The sequence below is a fragment of the Pangasianodon hypophthalmus genome, chromosome 21, assembly GCF_027358585.1.
Source record: "Pangasianodon hypophthalmus isolate fPanHyp1 chromosome 21, fPanHyp1.pri, whole genome shotgun sequence".
NCBI lineage: Eukaryota > Metazoa > Chordata > Actinopteri > Siluriformes > Pangasiidae > Pangasianodon > Pangasianodon hypophthalmus.
This window is the reverse complement of record NC_069730.1, coordinates 14979207-14993471: the sequence shown is the minus strand read 5'-3', so window position 1 is coordinate 14993471 and position 14265 is coordinate 14979207. Positions and strand designations below refer to the sequence as shown.

The 14265-nt window shown below is 37.2% G+C and overlaps 2 protein-coding genes across 3 annotated transcripts in view; one reads left to right on the top strand and one right to left on the bottom strand.

Moving 5' to 3' along the window:
* The window catches only part of scn12aa (sodium channel, voltage gated, type XII, alpha a), a 26639-nt gene extending 24288 nt beyond the window's left edge, over positions 1-2351 (bottom strand). The window contains exons 1-3 of the mRNA XM_053227689.1: positions 1888-2351; positions 1667-1785; positions 502-591 (exon numbers count right to left, since the gene is read on the bottom strand). Of these exons, the coding sequence (XP_053083664.1) occupies positions 502-591; positions 1667-1785; positions 1888-2154 (476 nt within the window). The 5' untranslated portion in view covers positions 2155-2351. The remainder of the gene's footprint in view (positions 1-501; positions 592-1666; positions 1786-1887) is intronic.
* yju2 (YJU2 splicing factor homolog) overlaps positions 1-14265 on the top strand; it is an 18911-nt gene extending 4646 nt beyond the window's left edge. Inside the window, exons 2-9 of one of the 2 annotated variants that reach the window (XM_053227691.1) lie at positions 8513-8549; positions 9509-9609; positions 9739-9883; positions 10048-10182; positions 10528-10709; positions 10831-10987; positions 11806-11962; positions 13678-14265. In XM_053227691.1, coding sequence (XP_053083666.1) covers positions 8526-8549; positions 9509-9609; positions 9739-9883; positions 10048-10182; positions 10528-10709; positions 10831-10987; positions 11806-11962; positions 13678-13799 — 1023 coding nt within the window. In that variant the 5' untranslated portion in view covers positions 8513-8525 and the 3' untranslated portion in view covers positions 13800-14265. Of the gene's footprint in view, positions 1-8316; positions 8550-9508; positions 9610-9738; positions 9884-10047; positions 10183-10527; positions 10710-10830; positions 10988-11805; positions 11963-13677 lie in introns of those variants that run through there. The other variant, XM_026925531.3, reaches the window with a different exon arrangement.

Genomic DNA, 14265 nt, shown 5'->3' with positions numbered 1-14265 from the left:
AGTGGCATGACAGCAAACGAACAAACAGAGGTTTCATTCTAGGGCAGCATTCCAGTTGTAGCACACAATGCAGTGAAAAAGCATCTTACCGAAACAGGATCATCCATGCAGAGCATCCCATTGATGAAAACTCAGTTTAACATTACAAATAACATTTTAATCAAAATATAACATTTTTACTTACTCTAATTACCCACTGCATTACTTGTGCTCTTAATCTTACTGATATATCTGACATTGTCAGGATTATGTTGTTGAAAACCATAAATCTGTAACATACCGCAAATGTTTGCAATCTATCTTACTAAAAACTAAAAAGTTTTTATTACTGCAAAAACACACAGCTGACTATTTATTATGAAGTACATACTCAGATATTCATGGATGCATCCTTTCCCAGCCATGTGACTTTTTTTTTTTTTTTTTTTTTTTTTTGTAATTTATCTTACCATTGAATTAAGTCCCAATCTCAAATATGAAACAGAAAATATAAATACTCACTCCAGATACTTGGTCCATTGCGCAGGGTCCGACATGGCCATAAAGAAACAGTTGGTCAAAATTGTACACATAATGAACAGACTAAACAATGTAGAGAAAAGTTAAGGAAGAAGAAAACTGTAACTTGTTAAGTTGTTTATCATACAATTATAATAGCAGCAGGAAGTGATATAATTTCATTTGACCCAGCTCTTCATTTTGGGGTATTTGACCTTGTGTCAGACCTTTGGCGTGATCAAATTACAGGTTTAAGCAGCAATAAATTTCCTGTCTTGACCTAAACTCAGGAGAAATCTTTGAGCCAGTGGGATTTGAGGACTCATTTGACCTGTCTGGTGTCCTGTCCTCACAGAAGTACAAAGCTGCAAAGCCTCCATCTGTGCAGAGAGATGAGAATGTGTATTAGCACAGGATGGGTCGAAAAAATAGATTTTGAAAGTTCAGGATGTGCATGTTCAGGAAAAAATGAAGAGGCTTATAAACTGGCTTTATATGAATAAACCAGATAATATTTTTCACAATAAAGTCCTCACTTTGTCTGACCTATAGTATGAAAAACTGCTATTTTCATGGTTTAGACTATGATTTCAAGCTTCCTATACTACCTAATTAAGCTTAACTCAGTTTCATCAATTCCCCTCCTTCTGTTATTGCTAAACAATAAAAAAAAAAAAATGTGTAGACCTACTGTTGTGCATCCTCAGTCTTATGTCACAAAATTATGAATGAACCTTTGACCTTTGCTCCATTCTATTGTACAAAAAATGAGGAACGCTAATAAAGAGGTCATATAGGAATAATATAGTAATATAATACACTATAGAACATGCTTTCACTTCCTTAGATTTATATTTCTTTACTCATTTTAATTTTTGGTTTATAATGCCAGCAGTTAGTTACATAATTTTTTTTACTCTGAATGTAGGGAGTTCAGTTTTGTTACCTTAGGTGGTTTGTAAAGTAAAAACAAGCTTTGTGAGTTCTGTGTTGAAACATAATGACTTTGTTGTTTTAAATTTTCAAAAAAAAATCTAATCATAATATTTCTGAAATGCACATATACCTGTATGTGCAAATGCATAAAGTCAAGTCCATTTTTACATTCTGTTACCCATTAACAATTTAATATTCATATTAATAAACATAAATTGCAGGAAAAGGATATGAATGGACTAGTATCCTTATGGCGATTCTTCTGATGATGTGAAATGGGCTAAATATGTACAGGGCCGATGTGGCATTGAAGCGGAAGATGGCCTTCCCCTTATTTAGCACTATAAAGGTCTACCAAAAAAGACACAAAAACAGTTTAGCTAGCAAAGTTTCATTAAAAATGTGAAACCAATAACAGTAATGGAGAATTTTATGATTGCTAATTTAACTCACCTTTTGATTGTTGAAGTAAAAAGGGTCAATGTCTTCCAGTGGGACCCCTACCAGTCCTGCAGGAATGTCACCGAAGATTCGAGGAAGCACCTTCCCTGCTTCCAGGTCTGCTTGGGCTTTGGGATGATCTGCTTTCGCAGAAGACTCTGGGGAATCCTTGGAGTTCTTGGCCTGCTCTTCTGCAATCCTGTGCTCAATGCCCAAAAGGGACTCGAGAGTGAAAGGGCACAAGCCATCAGAACCCGCTGGTAGCAGTATGGTCGCCATCTTTTCATCCTGATTGTCCTGTGGAATTTACTCCCGTCTGAGAATGTGTCAGAAAGAAGAAAGAGAGATGTTGCTTTACAGATTGCTTGATAGAGGATTGTTTAAGTTACATTTAGACTCTTTAAATGGGGAGTTTGTTTGCTTCATATAACAATGATGTAATCAGTGAATATCTGAAACTGAAGTAGATCATTCTGCATCTGCATCTCCCAAATTTGCAGACTACAACTCCCATGGTCCTCAGTCCATGACATCATCATATCTATTCCCATCCACAGTCACCCACTCAAATGGTCCATTTAATTAAAGGAGCCAAAAAAACCTAACAAAAGTATCTGTTAAAAATTATTTGTAACAAACCAATCATTTCAGTTCACCTAAGAGCAAACATAACACATCAAAATATAGCTGCAAGCAGCAATTAAGGGGCCAAGCACTTTCTGACCCCACCTCTTAATGATGGAGGAAGACCAGAAGCCATTGAGACTATAAGCATGTGTTCCCATGATGTAGTAAATTTGACAGCAATATATCAATCCATTGCTGAAATATTGCCTCACTTCTTGTTTTCTGTAGCAAGTTGCAATGAAGGCAACGCTTGTTCAGATCATGTTGCTAAACAAAAACATATTTGCCAAATTTGGTGTAAATACGTAAAATCATTGCAGACAAATGCCCTCACTTTTTTGGTGACTTCAAATTTGTTTGCACACTATGGACGAACTGTCCATAGTCTTGAACTGTCCAAAAAATCAAAATGGCTGAAATTTCAATACAGCAGAAATTAACCTCACTGAATTATTCACTGAACTTGGTGCTAGAGTGCTGCTTGAAAGGCATACACCAAAACTTCAGTGTAGCTAGCTGAGTCTGAAAATATACAAACTGTAATATTCTGCCGTAGTCTTCCATGTCAAATAATAATAAGAAGAAGAAGACAATATACAATAAGAATACTGTGCCTACTGGGTGCTTTGCCCCTAAATGCACAATAAAAAACTTGCTAAAATGAACAATCAATTTAGACAATAAGAAAATGCTAAAATGAAAGATAACATAATAAGACACTGCTAAAATAAGCAATAAGTGACAGTCACGGCAGTGACAGAATCAATATGTCACAGTCCTGAATACCACAGAACAAAAATCAAGAAGAAAGTGAGTTATATGTGTTATCTGTTTAATATCAGACTAGCTAGCCAACATTAGATACCTAGCTAAGCTAACATTACCTCACATTGCCTAAGAAAACAACATAGCCAGCCAAGGTTCTGTTGCTAAATGCTTTTCACATATAGTTATTACTGTAGTGTTATATAGTCACAGTAGTGTAACTGTAGCTATATAGTAAGGCGCTTTGTAGATATTTTCCCAGAATGCCAGGTGGTCTAAAGTATTTACCTTTATTTTTCTACAGAGTGGCTTTGCTTTGCCGTTAACACTGTCCTTCTCAGAGGGTTAATTATACAGTTCAAAATGACTCATTACTTCACTTGAATGGGTTCCTTATAGAAAGTGGTTCATTTCTTATTAATCTTAAGCTTAATAAACCAAATCTTTTCTCTCAAACATGCTGACCTAATTCCTACCATACAGATGTTCCCCAACAATGGGTTCCTGGAAGCTTTTTTCCCCTTTTATTGAAAATGGTTTATAGAGTGCATTAGTGCATTACGTACAAATAGGTAGAGCAGGTAAGAGTAAGAGTATGAGTAAGAGCCACATCACTGAGAGTGAAAAGAACTACACTGACCTTTCTGTTCCTCTGCCTACTCGCCATTTTCCTACTAGTCCTCCAAACTCCATCAGATTTCAACTCATTTTCTTTTTAAAGTGATTAATTCCTAATACTATTATATAAGCCTGGTCAGTTTAGTGGGCAGTAGGCGCACCAGTGTTGTATCTGACATTATGGATATTACATACTTGATTTTACTTAACTAGGCATGAATGTGTTATATTTAACATTGGGAGATTCATTCTGCAATTAACACAATGGAAATAATGGAAACTATTATAGACTTCACCCAGAGACCAGCATAAACAACCAACATCCAAACGTCTCCCAGAAAGTAGGACAGATGAGCACCTTGGTTAAGAGATTAAGAACAGCAGCCATCTCTGCATTACACTTCACAACCAAGCAGATTTTTAATGCACAGGCTACAAAACCTGTGGATAAAGTGCTTTTTGTCTTTACAGCTTGTAATGATCCCCTAGAGTCCAAATATTCTACATTTGAATTTTAGATATGATTATACTTGTGGTTTATAAACCGTTGTGATATACAGTATAATAAAGCTTTAACCAAATAAGCCAGTAAATTTATAACAGAATTTCAGTCAGTATACAACATATACTGAATAACTGATTGTATGAGAAGAAAAAAGTTTCAGCTCTGGGTGTGCGTGTACTTGAGTGGACCTGCTGCGGCAATGCTATGACTGTTAAACATTTTAAAATCTCCAAATCCTTCTATTTTGAGAAAATCGGTGCCTGCTTAGTTAGGGGATTTTCGTGCATTAGTTACTGATCCCTCTCTGATTTTGCGAATGCCGTGTGTGAAGTTTGCCCCACTTCCCTTAATCTGTTTGACTTGATCTTCATCTGTACTATCTTTCTCTCTATGTTTCCTTCATGAAGCATATTAGTTGTGCGACAGCTGCACTATAGTTTTGCTATGAAAATGTCAACCAGATGCCTGAACTTAATATTCAGTATTGAGGTCTGTCAGGTCTGTGACTTGTTGTTCTTGACACTTTGTTGTTCTTGAGTCTGAGCTACACTAAATGAAAGAATGTCCCTAAAATAGTAAGGGAGCTAATCTCACCAGTAAAAGGTTTTCTATAGAGGTCAGATTCTGGTAAAAAAAAAAGCACACTAGGCAGTGGCAGCTCATCCATAGGGGCAGGTGGAGAAGAGCTCCACCATTTATATCAGCTGTTCAGCAAATGAATCTTCAAAATCTTCAAAATGTTCTCCATACACATTAAATTCAGTTGAAATACTAATTACGTCTTTTGAATGATCAGTGATTTTTTTTTTGTTTTGTTTTTTTTTTTGCTATTTTACATACATACTATAAAATCAGATATACTAGTGTTCCATTGATTTAGGTGTCTTTCTAGATGTTGTGTTCTCACTGCCAAATTTAGTTCCACTAAGTTATTAATGCAAAGATGGGAACTGCGACAAGCGCTAATAGTCGCCCATTGGGGCAGGAATCACGCTGCCCCTTACTCACGGGAGGAGCAGAGCCAGGACAGGGCTGAGTTTCCCAAAAGCATTGCTTTGACCCAAAGATCGTCTGAACTAGGGGACAGAGTGTTCAATATGATGCTCACTCTATGATTCAGTAATCTTTGTGGTCATTGATTTTGGGGAAACTCAGCCCAGGACAGTTAATGTAGTTGTCAGATTGGGCTAGTTTAAAAAAAATACTATGCCGCCACCAAGATCATGTTTTATAGCAAATACTAAGTTTTAGATGTAAAAATGTGCAGACAGTGTGTCTATGATGTACAGAACTATTTCTATTGTAAGATAAAGCACAGGGTGTCCCAAAAGTCTCCATACATAGGGGAAATTAACACTTTTTAGCAAAATGTCTTCCAAAATTTTTCATACTTCGTTGAACCAATCCAAGACGTGGATCCACGAACCACGAACATCCACTGTCCGAACATCCACTGTCATCCACTGTCCGAACATCCACTGTCCGAAGGCACAACTGACGTGCTGCTGGTATATGTAGCCTACATAGTCTCCTTATGTATGGAGACTTTTGGGACACCCTGTACATTGCAAAGATTTGGAGATGGAAAAAGTGGATTATGGAGCGGATAATTTTCGTATATCAAAAATGCGTGCGCACAACGGTGACTGTTTTTCCCACGAAAAAACTGAAAAAAAGAAGTAAAACGTGTCTCTCTTTTCCAGTGCCTAACATTTTGGGGCTAGTTAATGCTCCATTTTATTCTTTTTTATATCTTTTTTAGCTGCATTTGTTAATATTAATGTAGTTTTCCTCTTTGTGGGTTAAAGCCATAATAGAGGAAGAAAAGTTTCACATAAAAAACTTGCACATTTTCATGCACAAAGTTCACACCAAATAACTAAATAAACTTTTAATTAAAAAAATCAGTTACAGTGATTTTTCACCCAGTACCTTGAAAGACAAACCTTGTAGCACATAGCACATTTAGACATCCTAGACTTGTGTAATTGAGTCTGAACTTAATTTGGATAAAGCAAATGAGTGCAAGTTTAACTCACCTGTAAACTCTGACCATCACAGCTGTCCTCATGTCCCCGTCCTTCAGCTTTTACATGATCCGGCTGCCACTCCAAAGCCCAAACCACATTCATTTATCTTGGATAATGATTGATTTGAAATGTTTTGATCCCGGCCGAGTTGCGCAGCTCTGGTTTTGACTAAATCCACGCCGAGGTCTCCAGATGGACGCAGCAAAGTGGAGTGCGTAATTTTACGCATGAACTTTTTTTTTTTTGGTCCTTATCCGTGCTTTAAAATGCACCGGCACCCATTTGTGGCAGGCAAGAACAGATGCATACTTTTGTCGAGGATGTTATTTCGCAGAAACAGAGGTGTGTGTGTGTGTGTGTGCGCGTGTGTGTGGTAGGAGGGAAAGGCGCGCGGATGTGGAGCTGCGCGCTGAGACATTGAGGCACTGAGCTATAATGTAGAGGATTTAAACACATCATACACAGAGAGCAGCCTCTCCCATCTATCCCCCAGCTCTTTTCAATACTGCTAGAGGTATAGCCCACATGATCCTGCCAGTGCTATACCCCTTATCCTATTCTGTAGGTGATGATCTCAAATATTTATGCAATAAATAAATAAATAAATCCTCACATTTTAGTACAGGTAGACTATGAATGAATAAAGAGGTTTTGAAAAGAGTTTATTCCATGCATTGCATTTATTACACTGCACATTATTACACTGCTGATATAATACTCTGAATATAATATTCAGAGAGCTGAAATATTATCAAAACACTGAAAAATTAATGAATATATATTTACATTTTTTTTAAAATATATATTTAAAATATTTTTTTTAAAATATATATTCATGAATATTTATTGCTCTCTTCATGCAATATGGACATAACACATCCAGACTTCATTTTTCAGTGTTTTGATAATATTTCAGCTTTTAACAAGAGGACGCATCAAAGATGGTCATGAGTGACTGACATTAACTTTTTTTTTTTTTTCAAAATCTCAACATTATTATAGAGTCCATAAATATATTGGTCATGAAACATTACACGTTACTTATAGACTGGCATTTGTTTGTTATTAACATATAAATATAGTACAAAAATATAAAAAATACAGTACACACACTTCATCTAATTTCATCTAATTATAATACTTAAATCCTGGAAAATTAAATCTCTTATTTTTTATTTTTATTTTTTTATTTTTATTTTTATTACAATTGGTCATTTTCAATAGACTTTCCTTCCATTCTATCTAAGATTATAAATTCTAAATTTAAAGGGAGGTTGATAACTGATAACTGATGCGACTGATAAATGAATCCTAATCATACGCTATATGGCCAGAAGTATGTGGACACCTCATAAGATTTCCATTCACTGGAACTAAGAGGCCCAAACCTGTTCCAGCATGACAATGCCCCTGTGCATAAAACAAGCTCCATGAAGACATGGTTTTCTAAGGATGAAGTGGAAGAACTCAAGTGTCCTGCACAGAGCCCTGACCTCAACCCCACTGAACACCTTTGGGATGAACTGGAACACCGACTGCACCTCAGACCTCCTCACCCAACATCAGTGTCTGACCTCATTAATGCTCTTGTGACTGTATGAGCACAAATCCCCAAAGCCACATTACAAAATCTAGTTGAAAGCCTTCACAGAAGAGTGGAGGTTATTATAACAGCAAAGATGGAACCAAGTCCATATTAATGTCCATGGATTTGGAATGGGATTTTCAAGAACAGATTGGGGTGTGATGGTCAGGTGTCCGAAAACTTTTGGCCACATAGTGTAGGAATAATAGAGAATTACTTATAGAGTGTAAAAGAACATGCATAAGCATACATCTTGCTATTCTCTTGTCCGCCTACAGGCGGCAGTAATGACCAAATTGTAGTCGTTACAAATAACATCTGCAGACGAGTAAGAATGAGACGGAAGTGAGGCTGAATCCCAAATCTCCTTATTGCAGATTTTAGTACACTTCATAGAACGTAGAAGCTATTATATCATACTCTGAGATATATACACCTATGTAGGGAGTAGACAGCGATTTGAGACTGTCCAAGTCAGAAGCTTTATTATTGCTTGTGTTCGTGTTTCTGCTAGCTAAACATGTCGGAAAGAAAAGTCTTAAACGTAAGTAACTTTATATTTTTATATTTTAATTATATTTTCCTTGTTTTGTTGAAAATCTCCATTTTTGGCTGCTAAACCTAGAACAAGCTTTTATTATTTAAATATATTTTTTTAACTTGTTAGCTTGACATTAAGTTAGCCAATTAGCTACCGAAGTCGTGTAGCTAGCTAGCAAGGTAAAACTCCACCCTGAAACACATTAAATATGTTTATAATGAATTATTTGTGAATGTTTAGTGATTCTGCTGCTAAGTTGGTAGTTGGTGCTGTATTCGAGATATTCCTGTGAGAAGTCAGAGGTTGTGCCCCGTGGTGACGTCACAGGGAGACATGGCTAGTGCAGTTAGAGTGATGTTTAATAGCAGAAAAAATATTAAATGATCTCAAACGTAATTGATAATGGGCAGGTTTCATTGTAAAAAAAAAAAAAAAAAAGAGCATAGTATTAGTAAAAATAGTGGAGACAGCACATGTTGGGCTCAAAATCCCAGAATGCAATGCAGCTATGGTGAAGAGAGATACAGCAAAGAATCTGCTTGGCTAGTTAGTAATCTTTAAGATGCAAACACAGTGGAGGTGTTAGCATTAAAGTTGAAGATTTGGAAGCTGATCTGTTTGAGCAGACTGAAGGACTAAAGTGCTGCTGCATCGCACTTTTTAAGTTAAAGTAAAGGCATTATGGGTAATGTAGGAAAATGTGAACCAAAGTGAAAATAGACCAACATATCGATGAAAGAAGACTGAACCTAAAAAATATCAACTGAAAATATTTTTTACTAAATAGATTTTGGACGCCATTGAAGATTAAGTGTTAATTACAAAAATTAATATGCACGTCGTTCCTTTAACTAATTGGTCTTGGTTAGAAAAAAGTGAAAACTGTACTTAACATATTGTTTACATTTCTGAACAGTTTAACTGCCACATCATCATCACTATTATTTTCCTTTTTTTTGTAGAAATACTATCCCCCGGATTTTGATCCATCCAAAATCCCTAAACTGAAACTCCCTAAAGATCGTCAGTATGTGGTTAGATTGATGGCCCCGTTTAACATGAGGTAGGTGTCTTGCTATACGTTCATGCTACTGCATCTGTCTGTATTAATATACTGCACTGACACTAGTGTTTTTTATGTTGTTGTTGTGTGTAGAGATGATTATACTCTTAAATGACATGTTTCTTTCAGGTGTAAGACATGTGGAGAGTACATATACAAAGGGAAGAAGTTTAATGCTCGCAAAGAGACGGTACAGAATGAGCTGTATCTGGGGCTGCCCATCTTTCGTTTTTATATTAAATGCACAAGATGTCTGGCAGAAATCACATTTAAGGTAACTTATTTATTATTCTGATCTGTATATCTTGCCTGTCACTACTGTAGTCTTTGTTATTTGTGCAGCTAATATATCATTAGACTGATGAATGCTTTTGGTCCACTTGAGAGATTATGCAATGTCTTTATGCTTTTATTCTCTTCTCTTCTCTTCTAAAACAGACCGACCCGGAAAACACTGATTACGCTATGGAACATGGTGCGACACGAAACTTTCAAGCTGAGAAGCTGATCGAAGAGGAGGAGAAGAAAATCCAGAGGGAGAGAGAGGAGGAGGAGTTAAATAATCCTATGAAGGTAATGTTGAATAATGCACCTGGCAGTGTGTCTCATCATTTCTATTAAAAAATTTTGCAAGTAGTCCTTCAAATCCAGTATTTCCTACAGTGCTCCAGATTCTATTATAATAGATATGAGTGGCACTTCTGCTAACAATTCCACTCAAGTCCTGGACTTAGAACTGATCCAGAATACTTCAATCAAAGATGTGTCTCAAATAAATAAGTATTCACTCTAATATATATTTTTATGCCTCTGCCACTAGGTGCTCCTGCCAGTAGTTCCTTCTGGTTTTCAGATTTTTCCAAAATTTATATTTAAAGATTTTTCAGCTGCCTGAATGCTCTGGTGTCTCCCCCTCAGGTTTTGGAGAACCGCACCCGGGACTCGAAGCTGGAGATGGAAGTTTTGGAGAACCTGCAGGAGCTGAAGGAGCTGAATCAGCGGCAGGCTCAGGTGGACTTCGAATCCATGCTTCAGCAGTACAGGGAGCTGGAGAAGAGACAGAAGGAGAAAGAGCAGGAGGAGGATGAGAGAGAAACCAAGTATGTAGATTAGATATACATATAGATAAACTCTATAGATATACTTGTTCTTGTGATATCTACTATCAATATATCAACCATAAATGATCTCTCTCTGTCTCTCTCACATTCTCCCCTTTAGAGAAATGCTGGAGAGGGCGCTGGTGAAAAGGCTGAGGGACTCTGACTCTGACTCTGACTCTGATCAGGAGCAAGAAAACGGAAAAGGGCAGCAGAAAAGACACGCTGCTGAGAACCCCACAGACATCCTGACTACACACCAAGAAACGGATGCAAAGGTACAGAGGCCAGGCTAATTCCTAAACTCTAATTCCTAACGCACTTGTAGTTATTTTCACTTCACAATAGCTTCAGTGAATAACGTGGTTTTAACCACTACAATAACATAAGCCATTAAAATAACCTTCAAAATAATAACACTAAAGTGGCCTAGAAACATTTGTACTTATTTACTGTCTCACAAATGATTGGATTTTCTTTACCACATTTATCCAACATAAGGGACCTTAGATGATAGCTGTCCTTTTGCTGCCTTCTGTTTGGCAGAGTCTTTATCTCAAACGCTACTCAATAGTGCTGTATAAACTGATTCAGAGGGATTTGTATGGTGGATGCTCCACATAACCAAAGCCTAATAATAAACAGGCTGCAAATTTAACAAAGAAAATTTTGTTGTAGCAAAGCTTTCTGTAATGACATTTATGGAAGGAGTCTCGTCAGTGCTTTGTAACAGTCAATAAGTTATTTTTTTCTCTCAGTTTGAAGAAAAAGGCTTTTGTGGGAATGACTGTTAATAGATGCTGACTGTTAATAAGTGCTAACATTAATTAACTAACTAACTAATACTTCTGGATGTGCTGTTATATAATGTTGGGCCGTGTCACACCACTGCATTGTTGATTATTTTCCTGTAACAGCATGCCTGGTCATGTTTTATTTCATCTACATTATATTTCAAATTACTGGCCTCCTGCTGACTTAACCTTTCACTTCGGTACCAATATGTTATCATTTGAGTGGAAAATGTGTTTTTGAGCCAGCATTCAATTTCTCTCTTTGAGTCATGTCATTACGCACCTTTCTTCTGTCTCCTCAGGGTGCCACTTCGTCTGGAGTAAAGCGTCAGAAAGTGGAGAGCTGGGAAAAGAGCGTGGGCGGGTTGGGAGGAAGAAGTGCACTGGGGTCACTAGTAGTGAGGAAGAAGCCTGCAGCAACAGTTACAGCACAGCAGCCTGCAGCTGGAACTCAGACTGGTATAGTCTTAAAAACCTTTTTTTTTTTCACTTTAGCAGATAAATTGTTTGTCAAATACATGAAATTTTGAGGAAAACTATGGTAGACGTAAAACTGTAGTTCCACGTAAAGTTAATGTCTTGTGGTTTCTTCTTCTTCTTCTTCTTCTTATTATTATTATAATTATTACCACCAAAGCAGGAGGACCTAACAACTGTTCTCTCTAATAACTATTTTGTACAGGGAAAATGTGCTGTCTTGATACATTATATGGTCAAAAGTATGCGGACACCTGACCATCAGACCCATATGTGTTGTTGAGCATCCCATTTCAGCTTTAGTCCCCCTTTACTGTTATAATAACCTCCGCTCTTCTGAGAAGGCTTTCCACTAGATTTTGGAGCGTGGCTGTGGGAATTTGTGCTTATTCAGTCACAAGAGCATTATAGATCAGGCACTGATGTTGGGCGAGGAGGTCTGGGGTGCAGTCCGCGTTCCAGTTCATCCTAAAGGTGTTCAGTGGGGTCGAGGTCAGGGCTCTGTGCAGGACACTCGAGTTCCCACACTCCTTGGCAAACCGTGTCTTCATGGAGCTCGGTACACAGGGGCACTGTCCTCCTGGAACAGGTTTGAGCCTCTTAGCTCCAATGAAGAGAAATCTTAAAGCTACAGTATACAAAGACATTCTGTTCAATTGTGTGCTTCCAACTTTGTGGCAACAGTTTGGGGAAGAACCACATGTTTGTGTGACGGTCAGGTGTCCACAAAATTTTGGCCATATAAGAGTTAAAATATATATATGAAGAAGGATTTTATTCTTAAAATGTATTTTCTGGGTTGAACCTTTCCTGTTTAAACTATAATATGGCACATGGAGAGAGGAGTCGTACACACATTCCACTTTAAACACTTTACCCTGGTCAAAATGGCTCAGTCTGTAGATATCTATGTAGATTCTGTCAGGGTCGTTTATTAAAAGTCTGGATTGAAAAGTGTTTGCAGCTTTTTTTTATGTATTTTTGGAGGACGTGAGATCATTAGGTACAGAATTTGTATCTCAAAGCACCTATTTAAGAGAGAAAATTTTGCAAGTAGTTTTTTTTTTTAAATATATTTTGTGTTTAATTTCTGAAATTCTGCCACTAATGATATCAATTTTAAGTGAATTAAACTAGGGTCTTTTAAAAATGGATCCCATTGGCACAGATTTTTTTTTTTTTTTTTTTATTTAACCTAATCCGACTATTCAATTATTTAAATTTGTATAGTAATATTCTGGCTATGCACTGTAACCATAGAGCATGTTTATTCTTGAACTTTCCACTGACAGAACACATTAGGTCTAAATTGACATTATTTCTAGGTCTACTTATTTTTGAATTACTGAGGTTTGGATTAAACCCATTCAATTCAAGTGACCAGTCAAACAGGATAATAACTATAAGAACTCACTAATATAAATTACAGCTTTTATAATGATGGGTTGTGATTTCCACCAGCGTAGCCAAAAATAAACTCAACAGCCCACAGGGTATGTTTCACAAATCCATGGCTGTCACCATTCCACACTTTGAAAACCACTGCTTTAAATATATACCTCACTGTTGTGAGGCATTTGAAAATGACTCTTAATTTATGCCACTGTCTTTTTTTTTTTTCTTTTTTTTTTTTCTTTTTCCCCCTCCCTTTCCCTTTTCTTCCCTTTTCTTCTCCCCCTTTTCCCCACTCCATTCAGATGCAAATCCTGCCAAAGCAGCTGCCACTGCAAGCAGCAGCCAAACACCTACAGTTCGGAATGGTTCCTCTCTCAGCCTGCTGGGGGCGTACTCGGACAGCGACGAGAGCAACTCCGACTAGTCCTGTCATGGTGATGGAAACAATGTCTGCTGTTAACTATACAACACGTGCAGGAACAGTCTCAAGAAATCCACTCACAGACTGCTGGTTTTTAGATTGACTTCCAGTGGTGTCTGCTGGAAAAGTAATTCTGTATGATAATATTTGAGAAAAATATATCACTCTGATTGTTTGTATATTTTTCATGTGTTTTGATTGATTGATTAATATTAAAGTATAGATAGTCTTTCCGACATGTTTAGCCCATGTTTCAGCTCCTGAGCAGTAACTATAAAAGGGTTGCACAGTGGGTGTTTAGGAAATAACCTTCCTGATGTGTTGATTGGAAGGTTCTGAGTTCAAATCCCAGAGATGCCATGGGGCTTTGAGCAAGGTCCTTAACCCTGGCCAGCACAGCTGTATGCTTGAACTGTAAGTCACATTGGATAAAAGCATCTGCCCTGTGAATAAATGTTCATGTCAATAA